The sequence below is a fragment of the Otolemur garnettii genome, unplaced genomic scaffold (assembly GCF_000181295.1).
Source record: "Otolemur garnettii isolate 467f Iridium unplaced genomic scaffold, OtoGar3 scaffold00007, whole genome shotgun sequence".
NCBI classification, from domain to species: Eukaryota; Metazoa; Chordata; class Mammalia; order Primates; family Galagidae; genus Otolemur; species Otolemur garnettii.
The window spans coordinates 19,277,016-19,302,243 of record NW_003852402.1 but is presented as its reverse complement, the minus strand read 5'-3'; the positions used below and the strand labels follow the sequence as shown (position 1 = coordinate 19,302,243).

Below are 25,228 nucleotides of genomic sequence, written 5' to 3'. Positions count from 1 at the left end.
TCTCGCTGCTCGAGCCGCCTCTGCAGCTCTACTGGACCTGGCTGCTCCAGTGGATCCCGCTCTGGATGGCGCCCAACTCCATCACCCTCCTCGGGCTAGTCATCAACATGCTCACCACGCTCGTGCTCATCTCCTACTGCCCCACGGCCACCGAGGAGGTAGGGCTAGCCGCCCGCCCGCAGCCCGCGCCTCGGCGGCAGCGGAGGGGAACCCCCACCTGCTGTCCCCAGGAGCCCCAAGTTCCCCGGGTGCACTGCGAGCGGGTCTCTGGAGGCGCCTCCCGCCGCTTGGGGAGCGCGGGGAGTCCCCGCGCGGCTGAGCCTCTAGGGCAGCAGAGGGACCGACACGGCCACTGCCCCCGCGCGGTATCCGCCCCGAGCCTCTCCCGAGCTGCCTGGAGAGACTGTCACGCCGCTACCCCCGCCCCGTGACCCCTCCCCGCCTCCCTGTGCAGCGGAGGGGCTGTCAAGGTCACTGCCCCAGTCCCATGCCCACACAGATTCTCTCTCCTGAGCCAGAGGACAGCCTGCCCGGCCGGTGCCAACCTCTGGGGTGAACCTGCAGTCGGGTACTGAACACCCCTGTCTCCTGGCACAGGACTTGCGGCGGGGTTGGCCAAACCTAAGATGCTCTTTCGATACTTTGATAACCGTCCGTTTCTCTAAGGTTGTGCTAGTGATCCTGAAATTACTGCTGATACTGATCAAAGACAAGGTAATTTTAAGAGACGTCTTCTTTGCTTCATTGACTTTTTCATGAAAAACAAACTGTAATCAAGATGATAATCCTTATCACGACCCAGGGATCATAAAAACCACCAGATTTTATTAGCAATAGTTACATTTGATCTATATCCAAAAAGAACAGTAAATAATGTGGGTTTTGGACAACTGTTAAGCAGAAGCAACCCTTGGGCTGGGTGTGGTGGGCTAGAGGGCAGAGCCGGGTTCACTCCCATCTGTAGCTTATAGTATAAGTGATAAATATTACTTGGCAACTTGTGTCATTTCTTTCTTTGCCCTCCTAATAGTGAAGTCCCTTTATAATTATCTTTGAGTATCAATCCAGTGGCGGACTAATGGAGTTGAAGTTGAATAGCAAGAATACAATGGAACTACTTTATGCCTGACATTCGTGCATCCGTTTAAAAATATATATATATTTCATGGAGGCTACATTGAAAAAAATACCTTGACATTTGTCTGGTGTGTTTACTATATATTTCTTAGCAGACATTCTCATTGTTATTCCTCGTTGCTATTCATTTACATAGTGTTTGAAAAAGGAAGCTGCTCTAGCTTTTGGCTTTTGCTCCCCAGTTTCCAGAATTTCCCAGAGTGTATTTGAATGAAAAGACCCTGCGTTGGAAGTGAGGGTTGGCTTCTGACTAGCTCAGCAGCCACAGACCTGCTAAGTCTGTTTTCCCATGTGTCAAATAGAAAACAACGCCTCTTAAACCAGTTTCTCAAGGATGCGGCGGGAAGCAAACGCTATCTGCACATAAATGTAGGGAATTATAATTTGCTCAGTAAATTAAAAATATTAGTCAATGCATTAAAAATATTACTGTTATTAAGCAGTGCCCTGAAATGCATAAAAGTTTAGTTTCGATTGGTTCTAAATTCAGCTAACATTATTTGGATATTTCTGATGTTGCCAGTGTTACTATTAATTTAAGAACAATTTGTTGAACATACAAAGAGCAGGGCATACGAACAAGTCCTGGGACTTCTTTATAGGGGGGTGGAGGGGTGCTTGATGGAAGAGAGAGATTTATGATTAGTTTTTAGGCTCAGCCTCATGAGGGAAAAAGGAAGATGGCTGCAGGGATCTGAAGCACTTAAAAAAAAATAAAAAATTAGAATGGTCCAACAAGGGGATATCAGGGTTAAAATAATAAAACTAGAAAAATTTTCAAAATATATGCCATTAGATCCTGCATATGCTTCTAAGTGACGGAAACAGTGGAAATACCATTTCAGGATCCACACTGCTTGTTTGGTAAAGTCCCAGCAGTAGTGTGAAGGGCATAGCAGTTAGGCACTGTTCTGCTCTAAGGTCACAGAACTAGTAAATGACAGGACCAGGTAGGGTTCAAATCTAAGTTGGTCTGACTCCAAAGCTCATGTTCTTTTTACTGTATACTGCCACCTTCTCATTTGGAGTCCTTGCTTTTTTCTGTGTGCTATGTAGAAAAATATCTTGTGTTTTATATAATACAGGTATATAAAGTGCTTTCACCTCCATGTCCTCATATGTGTCTTGTATCAACCCAAAGAGGTGGGCAGGTTTTTTACTTTCCTAGAATGGCCTTTTCTCCCTCGTCTCAGTATTTCTCCTCTCCAGCTATCCTAAAGTAACAGTAATGTATGTTTTCATAAGAGGAAATTGTAGCCCGGAGAGGGTAAGTGACTTTAACCTGGCTTGGAACTTGTTTTCTGATTTTCAGACTTAAGGCTTCATAGTGGTTTTCCATACTTGACAGATTACTTTCAGAAAGAGTCAGGAAAAAAAGCACAGAGTTTTTTGGATTTAGATCTTGGGCTTATCTATTCATATAGGCTATAATGCTGACTGTGTATCTGTAGTAATAAAAGTATTGGATATGCTTTTTAACTTTCTTAATTTCTACAACACGAGTGGAGAGGAAAGGAAATGAATAAGAAAAAGTTGTGATTTATCTTAAGCTTCTGCAATGGTGTTCTGAACTGTCTTGCAAACTATCTTTTCCATTCCAACCAATTTGAACTACTCACTGTACAAGGATTTCTCTCCTCACCCCCCTCTTTTCTCCTTCCTCTTCCTTTCTTTTCTTTCTTTCTTTTCTTTCTTTCTTTTTTTTTTTTTTGCAGTTTTTGGCCAGGGCTGGGTTTGAACCCACCACCTCCAGCATATGGAGCCAGTGCCCTGCTCCTTTGAGCCACAGGCACTGCCCCAACCTCTTCCTTTCTTTTGCACCATGGACCCAACCACCCACCCGTCTTTCAATGCCCATTTCTAACACTACCTCCTTATGAAATTTTTCTTCCTTCTCCCAAGTCGAATCAATCACTGAATCCTCCAAACTCCCATTATAAATAACAATAACAGTGAACATTTAGTGGGTATTTACTGTGCACTGGGCATTACTTTAAGCTCCTTTTTTTTTTTTTTAATCTCATTAAGTTCCTCTCAGCAACCTTGTGAATAAGGTACTATTAATAGCCCCATTTTATAGATGGGTAAACGGAAGGGAAATTAGCCACTGCTAGGGTCACATAGCTTTATTTGGGGACTGGGATTCCAAGCCTGAAAGTCGTGCTTCCTCTGTAGAGCTTTGTAGCTCTCCTGTGGAATTTTATTTTGGTTAGAAGTATCCTTAATGAGCAGGGCCACCTACCAGATTTTAAGTTGAGACAGCAATTGTTCATTTGTATAATATCCTTAGCGCAATGCTTTGCATAAAGCAAATGTTTAGTAAGTATTTCCTGCATTATTGACGGTGTGAATGAAATAATACAGTGTAATCTTGAAAGATGTTGTTTTTCAACTCTTACTCAGTTTTAACTTTTCTTGGATGACTTACCAGTTGTTTGGCCTTGATAGTTTGAAGGCGAGTAAGCAAGTGTTAGCAGAAAAGAAGAACTGAATTGTGTCCTCTTCACTTTGATGAAGCATTTCTACCTGAACACCACTCCGAGTATATAGCCCCTGGCCCCCGTTCCTTGGCTACCTAATCTTCAACTAGAATCACAGATGCTTAGAGCTTGTGTAATAGTTTCTTCGTGTATATATGTGTGTGTGTGCGTGTGTGTGGGGGGGGTAACTCAGTGATTCGAATCTAGTTCTAGTTCCAGCCCAGTAGCATTCCTACTACCTATCACTCAGTCCAAGCACTTTTTTTTTTTTTTGAGACAGAGCCTCAAGCTATTGCCCTGGGTAGAGTACCATGACATCACAGCTCACAGCAACTCCAATTCCTGGGCTCAAGCCATTCTCCTGCCTCTGCCTCCTAAGAAGCTGGGACTGCAGGCACCTGCCACATGGCCCAGCTATTTTTTGGTTGCAGCCATCATTGTTGTTTGGTGGGCGGGGGCTGGATTTGAACCCCCCAGCTCAGGTGTATGTGGCTGGCGTCTTAGCCGCTTGAGCTACAGGCACCAAGCCCAAGCACTTATTTTTTGACTGGTGTAAAGTGTGACTCTCTCTATTACTTATTTGTGTTTATCTATTACTTAAATGTTTTTGCCTTGCTTTCTTATTTATTTATTTATTTTTTAGAGACAGAGTCTCACTTTGTCGTCCTCGGTAGATTGCCATGATTCACAGCTCACAGCAACCTCCAGCTCTTGGGTGTAGGCAATTCTCTTGCTTCAGCCCCCAGAGTATCTGGGACTACAGGCGCCTGCCACAATGCCCAGCTATTTTTTTGTTGCAGTTTGGCCCAGGCCGCGTTTGAACCCACCACGCTCGGTACATGGGGCTGGCGCCCTACTCTGAGCCACAGGTGCCACCCTTGTCTTGCTTTCTTGATTTGTGTATATAAATCCATGTCATTGTCTCTGTTAGACTGTATTTATACCAGACTGATTCTAACTTAGGGACAGGTCAAAGGACATTGACTAATAACATTTCTTTTGTTTATGACGATAGAAAGTTGAACCCCAACCCTCAATGAATCCCCAAAAAACAAAATAAAAAATAAGTTGAACCCCAAAGTGAGTGCACCTGAGGAAGCCAGAAAGCCCTTAAGAAATGGTTTCTTCTCTGTTTAAGGAACTCAGACTATAGTCACCTTTGTGCCACACAGTAAAGAGTCACATGTTTAGGGAGTAATAGAAAAGGTAATAACCTGCAGGTTTCTACTTAGATTCTTAGATTATTTTGTATAGATTTGGTTTCTTTAAGAGCTAGTATATTTCCTTTTTATCATTCTTTTACCTCTTTTTTTTTTTAAACTAGCTCACTTTTCAAGAATCATTTGTTAGAGTGGGAATCTTATAAGGGAGGGACCTCTTTTATTAAAACAAAATATAAACTCCAGACTTGTAGGAAATGAAAGTTCTAGAAGCAGGGAGGGATTCAGGGTGAGGCAAAAGGGGGCCTCAAAATGAAAGAAGGCTGAGAGCGAAAGCCTTAAATTCAGCAGCCCTGGTACTTCCTTGCCACACCCCAGTCCCAGCCCTGCCTAGAAGGAGCCCCTTCAGGTAAAGTGGAGGTGGCTACCCTTTGTGATTTGACCCTTTGATCCTTTAAGGCTTTACTAATTCCTTAGTCCTGAGGAATAAGTTGTTTCTCCTTTAAAATTCCATTTCAAGTGCAGATAAAACATGGCATTGTGATATTTAGCAAGGGCTTTAAATCTCACTGCTGGTGCACTTGACTGGGACATAAGTCAACCACTTGGATTTTGAGAAGTTAAAGAACAGAACAGGTGCCAAAGCAGCCAGTGCAGTTGGTGTGGGTGAGAGATGTGCCCTGGGGATTCTTTCACTTTCATGCCCCATTCACTTCTAGTTCCCCTTAGCACAGGGAAAGGCTGACTTCATTTTCAACAAGAATTCTATTAAGGACTAAGGAGGAAGAAAACCTGGAACAAATACAAAAAATACATTTCAAGGTACAGATTTCTCCGGTCATGAGAAAGCCCCTTTGTCCCTGAGTGCTGGTTTAACTTCATTCATGGGCAGAGTCTGGTTTCCCTTCCCCCAGCTTATGACCTGCTTCATTTCCTGAAAATACGTATGCTCTTCTCAAATGCTGGTTCTTAAACTGAGCTGAGGTCAAAGGTCTGGGTTGAACCCAGCAAGCCCCTAGGACCTTCCAGATTGGCTTGACAGAGAATGATCCTACCTTTCCTGACCACCAGCCTCCTCTGGAGCCTTGCATCTGGGGACCTCCCTCTGTAAACAAAGAAATGCCCTTCCCACCACAGGTTCCCAGTAAACAATGTCTGAACACATCACAGGTGCATAATAAGGTTAGAGCAGTTGCAAGAACAGGGTTAATCAGCCATTTCTAATTGTTACACTTTCCAGAGTCAGGTTAGCAGTCTATTAGAAACTCTATGAATTCTCTTGTAACCATCATAGAAACACCTGTCTGGTTACAACCACCCACAGCATCTCAGCGCTACATTTTTTCACATATGTACACTCTATCTTCAAATCTTCTTTCCTCCTGCCTCTTAGAAATGCAGTTTCTACTCTTTTGAAGAACGAAAGAAGTCAGTGGTATTTGGATAATTGAAATCTCCTGTTACCAGCTGACTTACTAGATATTAGTTATGTAAAGCCCTTTTCCATACATTTCAACTCACCCAAGGCCATTTTTTTTTAAGTATAAAAATTCACATAATGGGCATCGTATAGTTCCAGTATTTTCTAAATCTTAGTTTGGGAAGATTTTTGTGTTGGTGCATTACCTGTATTAGCTGTATTTACCATTTTTTATGCCATCTTTAAATCAACCTCCTTTTAAAAATTTAGACTCATTCAAAGGCTTAATATCTGTAAAATCATGGATCCAATATAGTAGCTCTTTTTCAAAGTATATTAAACTTCTCCAAAACCCATTAAAATAAATGCAAACTTATTAAAATGAAAGACTTATATCTGAATCACCTGAAAGTATCCGATGTCGTATCAGTCATAGGAGTAACAGTAATTAACATGTACTGAGGTCCTTACGTATGCCAGATATTTTTATAAGTACTTTACATGTAATACTTCATTTCACTCTCACAGTGAGACAGGTATATAGTGTTTATGGCCATTTTTCAATTGGCGAGATTGGGGCACTGAGAAGTTAGGTAACTCGGCCAACTCAGTAGGTAAGTGGCAGAGCAGGGATGTGGGACCAAGTGAAGTCCCGAGGCCGTACTTGAAGATCCCTGGGCATGTATATTCGTCCTCTGAAACCATCTCTGTAACTTATCACTTGATAGGAAGAATTGAGCTCATCAGTTGATTTTCCTCATCTAAAGGTATTTAGATGAGTACATGCATCCCGCCCATGAGAAGGTTATATCCTCATATGAAAGATGGGGCCGAGTGCAAATTAGATCACAAATGTACAGTTGAAATGCACCTCAGAGACTATCTAGTCTAGCATTTTCCTTTACAGAAGACCTAAGAAAATTCAGTATTTCAGGATGGTAAATTGGTAAATGAAGTTTGGCCAGTAAACAGAGACATATCCTTCACTTTCTGAGTCCTTTCTTTTTTTTCCTTAGAGGCGTCCTCATTCAAACACACATATAGAAAGAGATATGATACCTTGGTTAAATAATTGATCATGTGTGTTCTCTTTGATTCAGAGTTAGTTTTAACATGTCCATTGCCGTATAAAGTCGAGTTCAGATCTCTGGGTGTTTAATTTCCTCCCAAGTGACTTGACTGCTGCTATTCTTTTGATGGGATTGCAAAGTAATACAACCTCTTTGGAAAGAAGTATGGAGAATCCTTGAAGAACTAAAAGTAGACCTTCCATTTGATCCCGCAATCTCATTACTAGGTATCTAGCCAGAAGAAAAAAATCATTTTATCATAATAACATATGCACTAGAATGTTTATCATAGCTCAGTTCACAATTGAAAAGATGTGGAATCAACCTAAGTGTCCATCTGCACATGAATGGATTAATAAATTATGGTATTTGTAGACCATGGAATACTATACAGCCATGAAAAGGATGGAAACATCTTCTCTTTTAACCTGGATGGAGTTGGAGAACAGTCTACTTAGTAAAACACCATAAGAATGGAAAAGCAAATATCCAAGGTCCTTAATACTAATATGAAACCAATAGATGAGCAAATACACACCCACACAAGAGAAAAACACAATTAAGTGGGGAAGGAGAGAACAGGGAGAGGGGAGCAGTGAGGGAGGTTGGTGTGCTCTCACCTAACAGGCCAATGTAAGGGCACATGGCACACATTATGGGTCAGGCATAACTATAACGTGGACCCCACCTAACAGATGCAGAAAACTAACCTAATTGTACGTACCTTCATGTTAATCTGAAATTTAAAAAAGAAGTGAATGAATTAATAAAAATAAGTAGTAACAAAGGCTGGTGCATTGTTCATACTGCAGATTTAGATTTATAATAAGGGGTGTCTGCAGGAAGGAGGACTGCCTCAGTGGATTCCTGGATCCCTCCCTCTGCTCTGCGCTTTGGTCTGCGAGACTTGTTGCTATGGATAAGCTTCTGGAGGAATCCCAATTCTGTCTCTAGTGGTTGGTACCCTGTGCACCCAGCGTCCAGGATCCATAGTGTTCAGTTTTCCCATAACCAAAGCTCTGTGGCCTTTGTGAGTCCCTAGAGAGTCACTTTTCCTTTCTTCTGTAGTTTTTCTTTCTGGTCCTCTTGTTTTATGTAACAGGGACTCTTTTCTTGCAGCGGCATAATGTTGATGCAATTTCTTACCATTCTCGTGCCAACCCCGGTGGTTCTCCCTGCCCTGGACCCCTGCAGACCAGAGTACTGGTACTTCCCACCCAGAGCTGCTGTTTCCCCTCTACTTAGGTCCCACCCTCTTGTCTTCAGCTGCAGGAGGGCCCCACAATGCACTGACAACCTCCCTCCTGGCTGACTGACCCTGGGGTGACTAAATTCATGGGTCTCCCCACCCCCAGAATAACCCTAGCTGTGTTGAAAGAGGCTGTCTCTGTGGCCATATAAAGCCCAATCATTTGTGCAATTAGGGATTCATTTCCTGGCTGAAAGTTCTGCTTGCAGGCCCATTCCCCCAGGAAGTGAAACTGAGCCTGAATGCTTCCTGTTTTTCTCACTTTAGTGGGTTTCTGCTTTCCTGCCCTCTTTGTGCTCCTCCCCAGACCCTGTGGCTTGGCCAGAGTGCTTGTCCCTCAGAGGATGGGGTCTTTTTTTTTTTTGCCATGGAATACTATGCAGCCATAAAGAAAGATGGAGGATGGGTCTTTATTGCTTTCCCAGAACCAAGAATAGTCTGTGTACCCAACAGGTCAGTTGACACTCATTTTCAAGGCCAGCTTGGGACCTTTCTTGGTCCTAGAGTAGGGTGACCAGATTTTAACATTGGTAAAGCGGGACAGCATGGGGTGGGGACAGGGTGGGGCAGGGGCCGGGGCGGGCAGGGCCTGACAACAATGCAAACTTTGATAAGCAGTTCTCGATAATCACTTCTCAACAATTATTTGTTATTATTACAGTTTAACATTATAAAATTAACAAAAATAATATAAAACTCATATTCTGGCAAAATAGCCACATGGCAGCCGAAAACCGTATATTCCCTTCGTGTTCTCCCGCCCATTCGTGCATTCTCTCCAAAAATCGGGACTTTTTTAAATCACCGCGGGATGCGGGACAAATTGTTAAAGAGCAGGACTGTCCCACCAAAAGCAGGATATCTGGTCACCCTATCCTAGAGGTATCTCTCTAAGGGTCTTATTTCTGATCACGGAACTTGAGTCCCCTAGCAAACAGACTAGCTTCCAGTATTTGCGTCTGGTTTCTTGCTTCACGGGGCCTGGTTACATTTAAACCACATGACCTACCCTCTGTTGGCTTTCTTGGTAATTAGAACTCGTTTTCACGCATGGATATATTTGAATGTCAGAAGACCGTTTGAGTTATATTGGCCAAGTTGAAATGTTCCCATCATCCACAAACAGAATAAAAGGAAGAAGAAAAATTTAAAGTGAAGTAAAACCTATTTTCTCAGGAGAATGTTTTTTAACCACTCTTATAACCTCACTCCAATTAAGAAGCTCTGCTTATTATCTTTATAGTTATCTCCCATTGCAGTAGAAATTGTTCATTGGTGCAGAATAGTGAGTACCACACAGTGGCATACAGTCCGTTTGATGAATTAAACAACTCTTTAGAAAGCAACAAAGACTAGTTCGCCTCATTTCATAGAACCAGGATAAATCATTGAGGAAGTTAAGAGTAAAATTAAAGCCACTTGACAGCGCGCTGTGGGAAATCTACACACTCCTTTAACAGAGGGCTTCTAAAGAACCAGTTGTATCATTCTTTAGCTTGTGGATAGAAGTGAGTCTGACGGTTGTGCAGGTCAGTCTGAAGCCCTGTCACTCGCCTGCTGACTGGCTGTGCCATGAGGGCCAGAGCCAGCGGGTCAGGTCAGCAGTTACTCCTCGAGGACTCTAGCACACTTAGACAGTAACCAATATACAAGCATGGCTCTAGCCGCCATCTTAGGAGGAGCTTTGAATTTTTGTACAACTGAAGAGAGAGGTACTTTACATTTCATATTCTGGTATGTTAGAAATCACCCACATTCTTTCCTACCTTATCATTTGTTATCCAGTAAGGTGATTGTTACTATCAAATCATTGGTCACAGGCAAAGAAAGACAATTATCACTTTAAGAAGAATAAAATAGAACATCATCATGATTCAATTTCTAGTTATTAAAAACTTGGCCAGGTGCGGTGGCTCACGGCTGTAATCCTAGCACTCTGGGAGGCCAAGGCCCGTGGATTGATTGAAAGTGTTATTACTTGGAGTAGCCAGGGGAGCCTAGAGCACATGAAGGCCCTGCCCCCAAATGCTCCTGTAATACAAACTGAAAATTATTTGGGGATAAAGACCTTTATTGTCACACTTGGTCCATTCATTGGGAGATACTGACTGGACATACAGTCTGTGCCAGGCGAAGTGCTGGGGGACCGGGAGCAGCAGTAAGTGAGTGAGACCTGTCCCTGCTCTTGCTCTGCTTCAGGTCAACTCAGCTCTAGAAAATGAAGTCTGTTAAGTCAGAAGGAAAGAGGAGGAGCACAGTTAATCTGGGATATTTGGTTGGGGAGGCGGCGTGGAGCAGAGAAGACGAGCTGACAGTCCTAGACTGTTCCCCTTTATGTCTGAGCCACAGAGCTGTGGCAAGCAAGAGTGTGCACTCTCCGGGAGTTCTGATCCCTCCATCGCCCATCACCCATCGCCGGCCTGCCCCGTCCCTTTGTCTTTGATATGGAAACATTAAGATTCTTGTACTGAAGGGCTTTCTGCAGGGAATGCTGAGGGAATACAGGATTTCTCAGAGCTGCTGTTCACCTGTGGATTGCAGGTGGAAAAGCAGATCCTATGTGAGAATTAAATACATTAATGGACTTCCAGAGTTTCAGTTCCCTTTTTTCCAGTACAAGCTTTGTGCCTCAGAGGCTAACTAAGGTAGTGGTATACAGCTTCTAGGCTAAGATGTTAGTTTAATTTGTTTGTGCTTCTGTCTCATAATTAGTGTTGCCAGAAAGCACTGAGGAAGCTTTAGAATTATGACTTCGTTTTCTTTAATCCCATAGTGAATAATAGAATCCTGTAAGTAATTCAATTGACTAGAAAAGTGAAAATTTCCCAACTACTCACTCTTTTTCAGTAGTGTAACAATGGAGGCTTTTCTTCTTTTTAATGCTTAGCGCTTATGATTGATTCTTAGTAATTATTTTGTTTTCTAGAATAAACTTATGATAACCCTTCATGAAATCAAATAAAAGGCACTCTTAGGGATGTTATTAAATTATGATGCAGCCCCATAATTGAATACCAGGTGGTCATTAAAAAAAATGTAGATCTGTATGTTTGGAAAAATTTCTATAATATATTGTTAAACTCAGCCAGGCATGGTGGCTCACGCCTGTAATCCCAGCACTCTGGGAGGCTGAGGTGGGTGGATTGCTTGAGCTCAGGAGTTCAAGACCAGCCTAAGCAAGAGCAGATCTGGTCTCTAAAAAAATAGCCAAGTGTTGTGGCAGGTGCCTATAGTCCCAACAACTTGGGAGGTTGCGGCAAGAGGATCACTTGAGCCCAAGAATTGGAGGTTGCTATGAGCTATGATGCCATGGCACTCTACTGGGGGCAAGAAAGTAAGACTCTGTCTCAAAAAAAAAATTGTTAAATTCTGATCTTAAAGATACAGTAGACATTCTGGGCAGTGCCTGTGGCTCAGTGAGTAGGGCGCCGGCCTCATATACCGAGGGTGGCAGGTTTGAACCCGATCCCAGCCAAACTGCAACAGAAAAATAGCCAGGCGCCTATAATCTCAGCTATTTGAGAGACTGAGGGAAGAGAATCGCCTAAGCCAAAGAGCTGGAGGTTGCTGTGAGCTGTGATGCCATGGTACTCTACCAAGGACAACAAAGTGAGACTCTGTCTCTAAAAGAAAAAGAAGATACGGTAGATATTCTAAAAACTATATAATTGAAAACTTTTTTTTTTCCAAATTAATATGAGGGTACAAACTATTAGGTTGCATTGTTCTTGTTTAGGTAAAGTCCAAGTTATAGTTGAGCCCTTGAACCAGGAGATGTGCCATAAAAATATGGAAGCTTCACTAATTTGCGTTGTCATCCTGAGCAGGGGCCACACGGATCTCTGTATTGTTCTAATTTTATTATATGTGCTGTGGAAGTGTTCAGTGTTAGAGTTTAATATTACCTGGAGAAATTCTACCATTTGGAATAGGTTCCTTGTACAGAAGTAGTCTGATGTCTTGCTTATGACTTTATGATATACAATCCAAGCCTAATTTTGCCGTCCTTACATTTTAAAACTGTTAGGAATAAGTTCCCGTTGAAACTAGAGTTGGGGGCTCGGCGCCTATAGCTCAACCGGCTAAGGCGCCAGCCACGTACACCTAAGCTAAGGTGGCGGGTTTGAATCCCCAGCCCGGACCCGCCAAACAACAATGACAGCTGCAACCAAAAAATAGCCGGGCGTTGTGGCGGGCGCCTGTGGTCCCAGCTACTTGGGAGGCGGAGGCAGGAGACTCGCTTGAGCCCAGGAGTTGGAGGTTGCTGTGAGCTGTAATGCCATGGCACTCTGCCCAGGGGGACAGCTTGAGGCTCTGTCTCAAAAAAAAAAAAAAAAAAAAGAAACTAGAGTTGGGGTGGCTCTATAGATCCTGCTTCCTCTAGGAGTCTCTGCGACGTACCCTTTTTGGAAAGACTCCTGGAAGGAAGGTGTTCTCTTGTGCCTGGCCAAGGTAGACCCCAGCCTGTTTCCAGAGAAAAGAAGTTAGAGAAGTTGAGAAAATGGGAACTCTTTAGTAGCTTCCAGCTGGGAACAGAGGTGGTGAGTGAAGGGAAGGAGATGGCTCCTGTGGCCTTGGGAAGCCTGGGAAACCTTGGGAGGACTTGGAAAAGGCACCAACCAGGTCTGGGCAGATCAGCGTGCCTCCTTGGGGGTAAAAGCAGGGATACTCCCTGTGGCTTGCAGCCACTCCCTGGGGGTCATACCACTTGGAATGATATTGTGTGGGCGGGAGGGGCCCTTTAGCAGATATCATGGAACAGGTAGTTTTCCAAGAATTCAGGTGCGGCAGGGTAGCCTGAGGTGAGTAGATCACATATCAAGGTGCAGGTCTGGAGACCTGGGTTTGCTTTATGGCCCAGCCTCACTGCTTGCCCTCCCTTGTTTCACTTTCATCTTTAGCATAAAGAACAGGATAAGTGCCCTACCTCTGTGGATTTCTGGATCAAATAAAATAATACACTAAGAGTGTTCATTGTCGTACTGTTTAAGCTCCTACCTCTTTTATAACCTTACCTCTTACAATTACCTGTTCCTGGAACACGGATGCAAGTCAATGACCCATGAGAACCTTTCACCTTCCAGCCTGTACCTGGGTTTCTGCCTAAACCTCTTCTGTTTTTTCCTTGTTTAAATTCTCCCTGTCCCTCTTTCCTTGTTTAAACTTTACATCTTGGCTCGGCACCTGTGGCTCAAGCGACTAAGGCGCCAGCCATGTACACCTGAGCTGGCGGGTTCAAATCCTGCCCGAGCCCACCAAACAACGAAGGCTGCAACCAAAAAATAGCCGGGCGTTGTGGCAGGCACCTGTGGTCCCAGCTACTTGGGAGGCTGAGGCAGGAGAATCGCTTGAGCCCAGGAGTTGGAGGTTTCTATGGGCTGTGATGCCATAGCACTCTACCCAGGATGACAGCTCTGTCTCAAATAAATAAATAAACTTTACATCTCAAGCCCTCTAAAATCCTAACAAAATAATTATAACGTGATAAAAACAGTCTTCATTTCCCTTTTTCTAATGAGCAAGATGTAATTTGGGGCAGAGGCTACCCCCAACGGTGGTGTCAAATAATAAACAAATTTATCTAAGCATGAATTTCTGTTAACACCTGAACCTGTACACCTGCCTGCAGCCAGTCTCTCAGTCAGAGGTCAGAGTTAAGTTTTTAACATTGACCTTTGGGTGTACTCCTTGAGAAGCTCAGATTTTTAGTATAAAAAGTCACTAGAAGGGAGAAATGGAAGATCCTTCAGGGAAGACAGTTTCTTTTCCAGAAGTTTTTCATTTGGGGAGAAGAGTATTTGATGGCAAATAGAGAAGAGAAAAATGACATTTTATGTCATTATAGAAAGATTAATAACTTGAACTTCCAATTTTATACATATTTTAAAGTATAGCTTTGCTTTGGTCATCAAAATTAAAACTAAATACTTTTATGGTAGAAAAATAAGAATTTGCTAGCTTGGTACGGTCAACTAATTTTTGACAAGGCACTATGGTACAGGAAAAACTGGATTTCCACATGTAAAAGAATGAAATTGGACCCTTACCTTATACCATAACAAAAAAAATGTTTAAAAAATCTAATATATAAAACTAAAACTCCTGGAAGAGAACATAGGACACAGTAGCTCCTAGACACTGGCCATGGCACTATCTTGGATATCACCCCAAAAGCTTAGACTGCAAAAGCAAAAATAAATAAATGAGACTACATCAAACTAAAAAGCTTCCACATAGCGGACTAAACAGAAAACATAATGAAACAGCAGCCTACAGATTGGGGAAAAATATTTGCAAACTGCATCTCTGGTAAGGGCTTACTATCCAAAATTTATAATGAAGTCATACAACTCAATATTGGAAAATCAAATAGCTTGATTAAAAAATGGGAAAAAGAGGCCAGACAGGGTGGCTCACGCCTGTAATTCTAGCACTCTGGGAGGCCAAGGCAGGTGGATTGCCCGAGCTCAGGTGTTCAAGACCAGCCTGAGTAAGAGCAAGACACTGTCTCTAAAAACTAGTAGGTGTTTTGTTGGGCACTGGTAGTCCCAGCTACTAGGGAGGCTGAGGCAAGAGCATCACTTGAGCCCAAGAGTTTGAAGTTGCTATGAGCTATGACATCATGGCACTCTACCCAGGGTGATAAAGTGAGACTCTGTCTCAAAAAATAAATAAATAAATGGGAAAAGGACCAGAATATCTCAGCCTCGTATGTCCAAAGAAGACATAAAAGGCTGATTACTGTGGCTCTTCCCTGTAGTCACAGCAGGCTTGGGAGGCTGCGGCAGGAAGATCACTTGAGCCCAGAAAGTTGAGGCTATGAGCTACAATGACACCATGGCACTCTAGCCCAACAGACAGAGCAAGACAATATCTCAAAAAAAAAAAAAATTATTAGTTTGAAAAGGATTAACAGAATTGTTCTCTGGAAAATACTTCCAGAGTCTTTCAAAAAGGTGGGTTGTGCTTTGCTTGCTTTTCGTTCTTCTGCTGTTACGATTCTCCAGTTACCTTTTTGCTCTCTATTAAATTGTTGCATAGTTTCCAGATAAGCTTTTAAAAATAGGTGGATTCACCAGGTGTGGTGGCTCATGCCTGTAATCCCAGCACTCTGGGAGGCCAAGGGGGGTGAATTGCCTGAGCTCATGAGTTTGAGACCAGCCTGAGCTGCTAGGGCTGTACACTCTGAAAAGTCTGCCTGATGCCTTGGGTATTAACAGTGCCCAGCCTTGGATGAGCTACAGGAATTGTGTGATGTTCCTTCCACACTCCAGACATCTCTGTCCAGCCTGGGTTAGTAGTTTTGTCTCATTTAGGCTCAGGTCAGCGAGTAGTTTTGCCTTTCTGTGGACCTCCACAGCTTGTGCTCCTTCCCGCACGGCTTCACAAATTCCAGCTGCCTTGACCTTCCTGAACACGGACACATTTCTTCTCAGCCCAGCAAGACGACTGGGCTCTGTTCTGGTCCCATCCCTGCATGGTGGTCTGGAAACTGACTTTGGGCGCTAAGCTGGAACTGTAGGGCTCAACCTCCTTGGTTTCCCTTCTCCCTGGGTGTTGCAGGCCTGTGCTGGCTGCAGTGTCTGAGGACTATTATTTCATATATTTCATTGCCTTCCTGATTATGTAAAGTGGGAGAGTAAATCCACTTCCCGATACTCCATCAGGAATGGAAGCAGATGTCTGTAGTTTGCCTCTAACGGCTTTTTGTATAGCAAAAAAAGACATACAGCTTTCATAGTTTCAAAGCTGTGCCATCTATGAGTAGTATTATATTAAAAGAGCTGCTTGGGTGGCCCCTGTGGCTCCCTGGGTAAGGCGCCAGCTCCATATAGGGTGGCGGGTTCAGACCCAGCCCAGGCCAAACTGCAACAAAAAAATAGCCGGGTATTGTGGTGGGTGCCTGTAGTCCCAGCTACTACAGAGGCTGAGGCAAGAAAATCGCCTAAGCCCGGGAGTTGGAGGTTGCTGTGAGCTGTGTGACTCCATTGCCCTCTACCAAGGGCAATAAAGTCTCTACCAAAAAAAAAAAAAAAAAAGAGCTGCAGAGTAGGATTCAAGATCAAGCCCTAATCCTTGAGCCATTTAACTTTGTGCTTCTCACAGTATGGACTTCTGTGACCCGCTACCCAATTTCATATCCGTAGAAGGAAAATTATAAATGTTCTTTATAATACACTGAGATGATACAAAGTATGAACCCAAGAAAATGGGTTGTAAGCTATTTTTATACAGAAGCTATCTTGCTGTCACTTAACTGTCTGTCTTATTTACATTTATTCTTAGGCACCATACTGGACATACCTATTCTGTGCCCTGGGACTCTTTATCTACCAGTCACTGGATGCTATTGACGGGAAACAAGCCAGAAGAACAAATTCATGTTCTCCTTTAGGGGAACTCTTTGACCATGGTTGTGACTCTCTTTCGACAGGTAAATTGGTGCAGATACATATTTGTTTGTTTGTTTTGTCCTAATACTGTAAAACTAAAATGAACTGAGCTGTTTGAATAGTCCACTTTGGGGGAAGAATTTTGCATAGTGTGTTTAAAAAGTACGTTCAAGAATTCATTTTGTTAAGTGTATTTTAATGCCAAGATTATTCCCCTGTATTTGCAAGCAGCATGGGACAGTTGTTTTATTAAGTATTTTTAATTCTTAATGGCTCTTAAATCATGTCTCTTTCAGTGTTTATGGCAGTGGGAGCTTCAGTTGCTGCTCGCCTAGGAACTCACCCTGACTGGTTGTTTTTCTGCTCTTTTATCGGGATGTTCATGTTCTATTGTGCTCACTGGCAGACGTACGTTTCAGGCGTGTTGAGATTTGGAAAGTAAGTGTGTTTCTTTGGTTCTTTGGTTGTACATTTAAAAATATAATCCAAGACTTGGGTAATTTGCATGTCATATATATAGTTAATATTATTTGATAATAATTTTATTTTTCTTCTCCCCTTCTCCGACTTACTAGCCCAAGCTTACAATAGACAGGAGAAAAAGAAAAATAAGGGACCTGAATACTATAGAAACAGGATATGCAGCAATTAAATAAGCAGCGTTTGATACGTATAACAAAATAATGTGATATGGAGTCTAAGGTCCTTTTTGGTCAAATCTTCATGTACCCCAAAGGGGAACCCCCTTGACAGCAGTCACCAACAACAGGTGATCGTGGGCCTCTCAGCTGTGGGAGACAATTGGCGAGCTCCTGTAAAAGCACCTTGTAAACGCTCCAGCTAAGCATTAGACAGTATGTGGGCCTCTCATGAGACCCTAGGAAGTAGTGCACAGAGCAAGAACGCTGTTCTCTGTTCCTGTTTCTCATAGAGCTTCCTCTCTGCCTGCTCCTTTAAGAACCATCTGCCACTTGCTCGTTCTTGGCTTTGGCTTCTCATGTCTGCTCATTCTTTTTAGCCCCACTTCAATGCTCCGTAATGAGAAATGAGGGGAGAAGCTCAAAACTATGGATCGTTCAACAGAGGGCAGGCTCTAGGCAGTTTTTCACATTGATCTCAATTATGGACTAATCGTATTTACTACCTGTTGAGCACTTACGAAGTGCCCTACGTCATCTGCCTTATTTCTCACATTAACACTGAAAGGTGGGTATCACCCCCACTGTACAGATGAGGTGGTGCAAATATACCACCAATAAGTGGTAGAGCTGAGATTAAAACTCAAGTCTATTTGACTCCCAACCCCTCAGTGATTGGTGCTCAACACAGTGGGATCAATGATGTATCTGTTGCTGTGGAAGGATACAAAATACGTTTAAGATATAGTGCTTGTTTTAGGGATGATATTCTATCCTTATTAAACAGATAAGAAAATGCTTCTATGACACTGTTAATATACTCCTTTCCAAATGTAAAATGACTTGCTTTAGGTTTCCAGAAGCCCTGAGGCAAAACAGAAAAGCAGCTTTGCAAAGTGCAGTGCATTCTGATTATCTGAACTTACTATGGTGAACTGGAGTTCATCTAACAATGTAATGTTTTGGTTAATTGTCATTATCATTATTATTTCATGATTAATACTTGACCTTTCAACTCCTAACTTCATTAAAAATCTTTCTGCGCTCGGCGCCTGTGGCTGAAGCAGCTAAGGCGCCAGCCACATAAACCTAAGGTGGCAGGTTCGAATCCCCAGCCCAGGCCTGCCAAACAACGATGGCTGCAACCAAAAAATGGCCGGAGTCGTGGCGGGCGCCTGTAGTCCCAGCTACTTGGGAGGCTGAGGCGGGAGACTCGCTTGAGCCCAGGAGATGGAGCTGTGAGCTGTGATGCCATGGCTCTCTACCCAGGGGGATAGCTTGAGGCTCTGTCTAAAAAAAAAAAAAAAAAAAAAATCTTTCTGAAACGAATTAGTTCATATTTCTGACCTAGTTTATACTCACTTGCCATTGATTGAGAGCTCCATATATGTGCTTAGGCCTGGCAGTACAAAGATGAGTCACCTGTGGATGGGGGTATGCCAGGCAGATGGGGGAAGAGCATTCAGCCAAGCCTCCAGAAATTCTTACAAACAGAGCCAGTGTCACTTGTTTTTTTGACTAGGATGGATTTCCTGAAAATCTGTCAATTTTTGAGTTTAATTTTTATAGTGTATATAGTATTTGAATACAGATACATGAAACCAGGCCTTAACAATCTCAGAATGTACTTGTGGAGATTTGTTCTATGACTATTTTCTTGGTTTAAACTGTTTTATGTTGTTTCCCACATTTCTGAAAGAATGAAGAAAAAACATGCCAGATGAGTTTGTTTAATTGGGCTGAAGAAATTAAAGTTTTATTAATATTACTGTATTTTGCCTTTTTTCTAAATTTTATTCTAAATATATTCTTTTATTCTTAATTTTAAAATATTTAAATAATTTCTAAAATATTTATTCTAAATATATTCTTTTTTTCTAAATTTTAAAGCCATTTAAGTCATTTCTTAATATTGATTCTGCTTTAAGGGTAATAGTTAGAAGTACAGGCCCAGGAATGAGACTGGGTAGAATCAAATCTTGGCTCCAATATACCAGTTATTCGACTTGAAATATATTATATTAATTTCATTTTCTTCAGTTTCTTATTCCATAAAATGGTGGTAGTCATCATAATTGTCTTAAAAGTTTATTGTGAAAATTAAATAATAATATATGTAAATGATAGTACGGAATCTAGAACATGGAAGTATAGGGTGACCAGATGTCCCACTTTTGGCGGGACAGTCCCACTTTTTAACAGTTTGTTCTGGGTCCTGCAGCATTTTAAAAAAGTCCCGATTTTTGGAAAGAATGCACGAACAGGTGGGAGAACAGGAAGGGAATATATGGTTTTCGGCTGCCATGTGGCTATTTTGCCAGAATATGAGTTTTATATTATTTTTGTTAATTTTATAATGTTAAACTGTAATAATAACAAATAATTGTTGAGAAGTGATTATCAAGAACTGCTTATCAAAGTTTGCATTGTTGTCAGGCCCTGCCCTGCCCCCCCCCCCCATGTTGTTCCACTTTACCAATGTTAAAATCTGGTCACCCTATGGAAGTACTCAGTAATAAAGTTAGTATTATTATGCCATGCTATTTTTATTTTAATTCAATATGTTTTATATGTTTGCTTTCTCATAAGTGACATTAAAAAATAACTCTTAACTACTAAAAGAAAAACAGATATCTTATGAATTAATTAGTAAGAAACTGATACCATAAGGAAATAAGTACATAGAAGAAATTGAGTTCAAGTAAATTTCATACAGGAGAGTAGCATCATTTATTGACGACTGCTGCAATATTTTATACAATGTTATAATACAATATTTTTGCAATATTTATACAAATACTTAGAGCTTTCATTATGTGCCAGGCACCGTCCTAGGTGCTAAGGTGAGAGTAAACAAAACAGACAGAAGTCCTGCCTGCATGGAACTTAGTGAGAAACCTACAGCTAAACCCACCAGTGCTGCAGACGATGGGTTGGATGGTGATTAGTGCTGTCTGTCAAGAACTGTAAGGGACCTGGGATTTTATCCTACTTAAAAGCGACAAAGTAAGCCTATTAGTATTTCATGGATGCTGACAGGAGACCAGGAACTCCTGGGTCAGAGGCAGGCAAAGGACAACATTATTACTCAGGATAAAAGCAGTAGCCAGAGGTTCCTGTATGTGCCAGGTTCCCGTGTTCCTCCCCTCCTGCGGTCTTGTGGGAACCACAGGTGGACCAAGATGACACCCTGCACTTGCAGCGGGTTGCAGTGTGGAAGAGGAATACTGAGGAATGGCTCCATTTTATAGCAAGCAGAGGCAAGCATGCTCTTTGTCTGGGGGAGGTGTACCCTCATCCTTCAAGGTTGCTCACTGAACACACAACCCAGAGAAATGGCCCAAGTAAAGAGTTATCTAGGATCCTGCATTCTTGACACTCCCAGCAAGAAACTTGCCAGGAAGCTCAGCATTCATGGCAGATTGCCTCTTCTAATTATATAAAGAAAAAGTAAGCAGGGAAGGAAGAGTGACAAAATACTATTAAATTTTTCTAATGAATATAAAAATGTCTTCTATACTATTCTATACTATTCTAGTCTGCTTGTGAATATTTTGTTATGTTTTATCTCTTGAAAACATAGATTTCAGTACATGTACTCATTTGTTACCCTGAAGGAGATCATTTAAACCACAAAACATTAGTAACTATTTTTAACTATAATTTTTTTTTCTTTTTTTGAGACAGAGTCTCACTCTGTTGCCCTTGGTAGAGTGCCACGGCATCCTCATCCTTGCTCATAGCAACCTCAAACTCCTGCGCTCAAGTGATCTTGCTTTAGCCTCCCAAGTAGCTGGGGCTACAGGCGCCCACCACAATGTTCAGCTGTTTTTAGAGATGAGGTCTCCTACTGGCTTAGGCTGGTCTCAAACCTGTGAGCTCAGGCAATCCACCTGCCTTGGCCTCCCAGAGTGCTATGATTACTGGCTGTGAGCCCTGCTCCTGACCTTTTAACTATAATTTTCAGTTGTTCCGTTAGTTTATGTAAAGATAGTTTATGGAGTTAATGTTAGTTAATTAATGATTAATGTTTTCCTTAGTGCAGTTACAGAAAAATTTGCAGTTACCATCTGGTCCTGTACTAATGTTTGCCATGTGAGATGATGCATATCTTATTTATATCCTGTACCAAGGGTCTTATGTAATTCAATAGCACAAACAATGCTAAAACTTATTTTTTTTTTAAGAGACAGAATCTCACTTCGTTAACCTCAGTAGAGTGCTGTGGCATCATAGCTCACAGCAACCTCCAGCTCTTGGGTTTAGGCAATTCTCTTGCCTCAGCCTCCCAAGTAGCTGGGACTACAGGCGCCCACCACAACGCCCGGCTATTTTTTTGTTGCAGTTTGGCTGGGGCTGGGTTCAAACCTGCCACCCCTCGGTATATGGGGCCTGCGCTCTACTCACCGAGCCATGGGCACCACCCACTAAAGCTTAATTTTTAAATCTAATTTAAACCAAGCATTTTAAACGCAAGGCCAGTGTTAACTTGTATGAAACATTTTAAATTCAAGGCCAGTGTTAACTTGTATTATGTAGTATTTTGCTATTCATGTGTGAATATTTATAGACTCAGTGTTAATTTTCTGTTCTTTCAAAACTGTAAGAATTTCCATATTGTATTAGATTCATTTCTCAAACTATCTCTAGTAAAGTACCAGTTCCCTTCCTCCCCCTTAATCTATCCTGGTTGAATAATGCAATTAAGAAAATAGAAAAACAAACAAAGACTTACAAAATATAGCCCTCAATATTTCGTTTGATTCAGAAACAATATTATTCTGTCAAATTGCCATAAAAGACCCTGGGCACTGTGGCTTGCACCTGTAATTCCAGCTACTCGGGAGGCTGAAGCCTGAGGATCACTTGAGTCCTGGAGTTAGAGACGAGCCTGGGCAACATAGGGACACCCTACCTTGAAAAATGAATGGATGAATAAATAAATAAATGATGAAGAAGGTAAATTAAAAAAAAATAGTCAGGGTGTGGTGGTTCATGCCTGTAATACTTTGGGTGGCTGAAGTGGAAGGATTGCCTGATTCCAAGAGTTTGATGAGACACCCATCTCTACATAAAATTTTAAAAATAGCTGGGTGTGGAGGCTGATGCAGACAGATTGCTTAAGCATAGGAGTTTGAGGTTACGGTGAGCTATCATGATGCCACTGCACTCTAGGCTGAATGACAGCGATCCTGTCTCAAAAAAAAAAAATGCCACAAAAGTTTCTAATACCTACTCTCAATTTCTGTACTTATTATTTCATTGTGAGCGAACTCTGTACCACGCTTGGAATAGCATTATTATACATTGTCCTCCACGATAACAACCTGGGGAGTTGGCATACCCTCACCATATCCCCAGGGTTCATCTTTCTTACCTTTTAAAAACATTTTTTAATTTTTTAAAAACTTGGACCCGTTAACGAGTTCTCTAAGTTTATTAACTATTATACAGAATATTCTTTGGTTTGTCTAAAATATCTTTCACGCTTCAACTGTTTTCTCATAGTTCAGATACTTGAGGATTTGGTGAGTGATTCCACCCTTACTCTTCCCATAAATGTTATATGTGTAATTTAATAGATTTTTAGCATATCCTTTCCGCTTTCTTTTTTCCAGACTCAAGAATTTATCATGTTTAGTGTATCCTAAAAAGGCACAGAAGGGGGGGGTGAAACTTTGAGTGTGATTTAAAATCTGTGGTGTGAGTGATCTACATGTGAAATCGGGTTCCTAGCTCAGCATGCATTTGTGTCATTCTGTTTCACCTAGAGAAGGTTTGTTCTATAATCCTTATCAGCGTACCTAGTTGCTTCCCATCACTAATCATACCCCATGGAAATTATGGATAACAATGTTCTGTCATTGTTAATGCAAAAAGAGAGCAACACTGATATTAAGTCAAAGTGTGTAGTAGGAAGAATGTTGGTTCTGAAGTCCTTTTCCTATAGCAATATTCAACTGTTCCAATACAAATTGAAAAGATCATTTCAATTTCCTTTTTCAAAAAAATAGAAGCGACCTATAGCTCATAGGATGAATAGGTACTTAATAAATGTTTGGACTTTTCCCCTTTTCCTCCACAATCATACCATACATTATATTGTTAAGTTTACTTTTTTCAACTAACTTGATAATTACTCCAGGAAGCCTGGAGATCTTGATTTGTCACTGATCTTCCAAATACTGGATGATACTATTCCTATTTTCCTTTTATTTGTGAGTTAAGGTTCAGTTCACCTTCTCCTTCTAACTGTCCCCAGAGTAACTTCAGTTAGGGAGTCTTTTCTGCCATATCTGGTTATATTTTATCATCTAATCCTTGTTTTTTTGCTTTTTTTTTTTTTAGACAGAATCTCACTCAGTTACCCTGGGGTTGTATGCTGTGGTATCACAGCTCACAGCAACCTCAAACTCAGGCTCAAACAATCCTCTTATCTGAGTCTCCCAAATAGCTGGGAGACTCACCCCACTAGTTTTGGGGTTTTTTTGTTTGTTTGCTTGTTTTTTCTGTTTTTAGTAGAGACAAAGTCTGGCTGTTGCTCAGGCCCGTCTCAAACTCCTGAGCTGGGGCAATCTGCCCACCTCAGCCTCCTAGAGTGCTAGGATCATAGGTGTGAGCTACCACACTGGGCCTTACATTTCTTATACATATTTTCAGAGCAGTAAATATTTCTCTAGAATCTATAGACTCTAGATGTGCAGATGTGAAGTAGGCAGACAGATATAAAAATCTGGGACTCCGGAAAAAAAATATATAGATTGGAAATGTGGATTTAGAGGTTATTAGCATTTTGATGGTAGTCTTAAGTATAGATAAAATTGTTCAGAGAATATAAAATTACAGATGAAATTCCAAAAAAACAGCTTTTAAGATACAGAGGGAGAAGCAGTATAGAAAAGAGCCTGAGAAGAGCTCTAGCAAAGCAGTAAAATCAAGAGAGAGTATGGAATAGATGAAACAGCAAATTATTTTAAGAAGGAGAACTTATCAGCATCTTAAATATTGCAAAGAAATTATGTAAGATAATTACTGAAATGTATCCTTTAGATTTGACAAAGTTAAAGTCAGTTTACTTTAAACAGTTTTAATAGTGTCCTAGGGCCAAAAGCCAGACTATAATGGGTTATGCAGAAAATAAGAAGAAACTACAAATTCAGACTAATCCTCAGTCAGCAGGTTGTTAAATATGGAGCAAATGAGAGAGGGTTGGACAGCTTCAGAGGAATATAGAAGAGAGGGACTACGTTGGTTGGTTAGTGGTTTTTTAAGAGAAATTTCAACATGTTTATATACTGGGGGAAAATGGTTATTAAGAACAAAAACTACACTATTAGTACCAAAAAGGAAAACTGTTGGAATTTTCCTTATTTTTTTAAGTAAAATTGACTAGGGAGTGTTTCGGAATTTGCCTTAAATCCTATGACTATCTTTATATTGTTTCCTGATTTACAAGAGTAATGAATAATTATTTAAAAAATTGAGACTTGGCTCAGCACCTATGGCTCAAGTGGCTAAGGCGCCAGCCACGTACACCCAAGGTGGTGGGTTCGAATCCAGCCTGGGCCCGCCAAACAACGATGGCTGCAACCAAAAAAAATAGCTGGGCGTTGTGGCAGGCGCCTGTGGTCCTAGCTACTTGGGAGGCAGAGGCAGAAGACTCGCTTGAGCCCAGGAGTTG

General features: G+C 41.6%; 1 protein-coding gene and 2 non-coding genes across 3 annotated transcripts in view; 1 reads left to right on the top strand and 2 right to left on the bottom strand.

Moving 5' to 3' along the window:
- Positions 1 to 2: 2 nt before the first annotated feature.
- The window catches only part of CHPT1 (choline phosphotransferase 1), a gene marked incomplete at its 5' end in the record, with an annotated part of 33,863 nt that continues 8,637 nt past the window's right edge, over positions 3 to 25,228 (top strand). Inside the window, 3 exons of the mRNA XM_023509204.1 lie at positions 3 to 158; positions 16,803 to 16,950; positions 17,206 to 17,350. Of these exons, the coding sequence (XP_023364972.1) occupies positions 3 to 158; positions 16,803 to 16,950; positions 17,206 to 17,350 (449 nt within the window). The remainder of the gene's footprint in view (positions 159 to 16,802; positions 16,951 to 17,205; positions 17,351 to 25,228) is intronic.
- Positions 10,058 to 10,187, bottom strand: LOC111723050. Its single transcript, XR_002771677.1, has one exon. It is a non-coding gene; the product is annotated as a small nucleolar RNA SNORA3/SNORA45 family (small nucleolar RNA).
- LOC111723040 lies at positions 12,299 to 12,400 on the bottom strand. Its single transcript, XR_002771668.1, has one exon. It is a non-coding gene; the product is annotated as a U6 spliceosomal RNA (small nuclear RNA).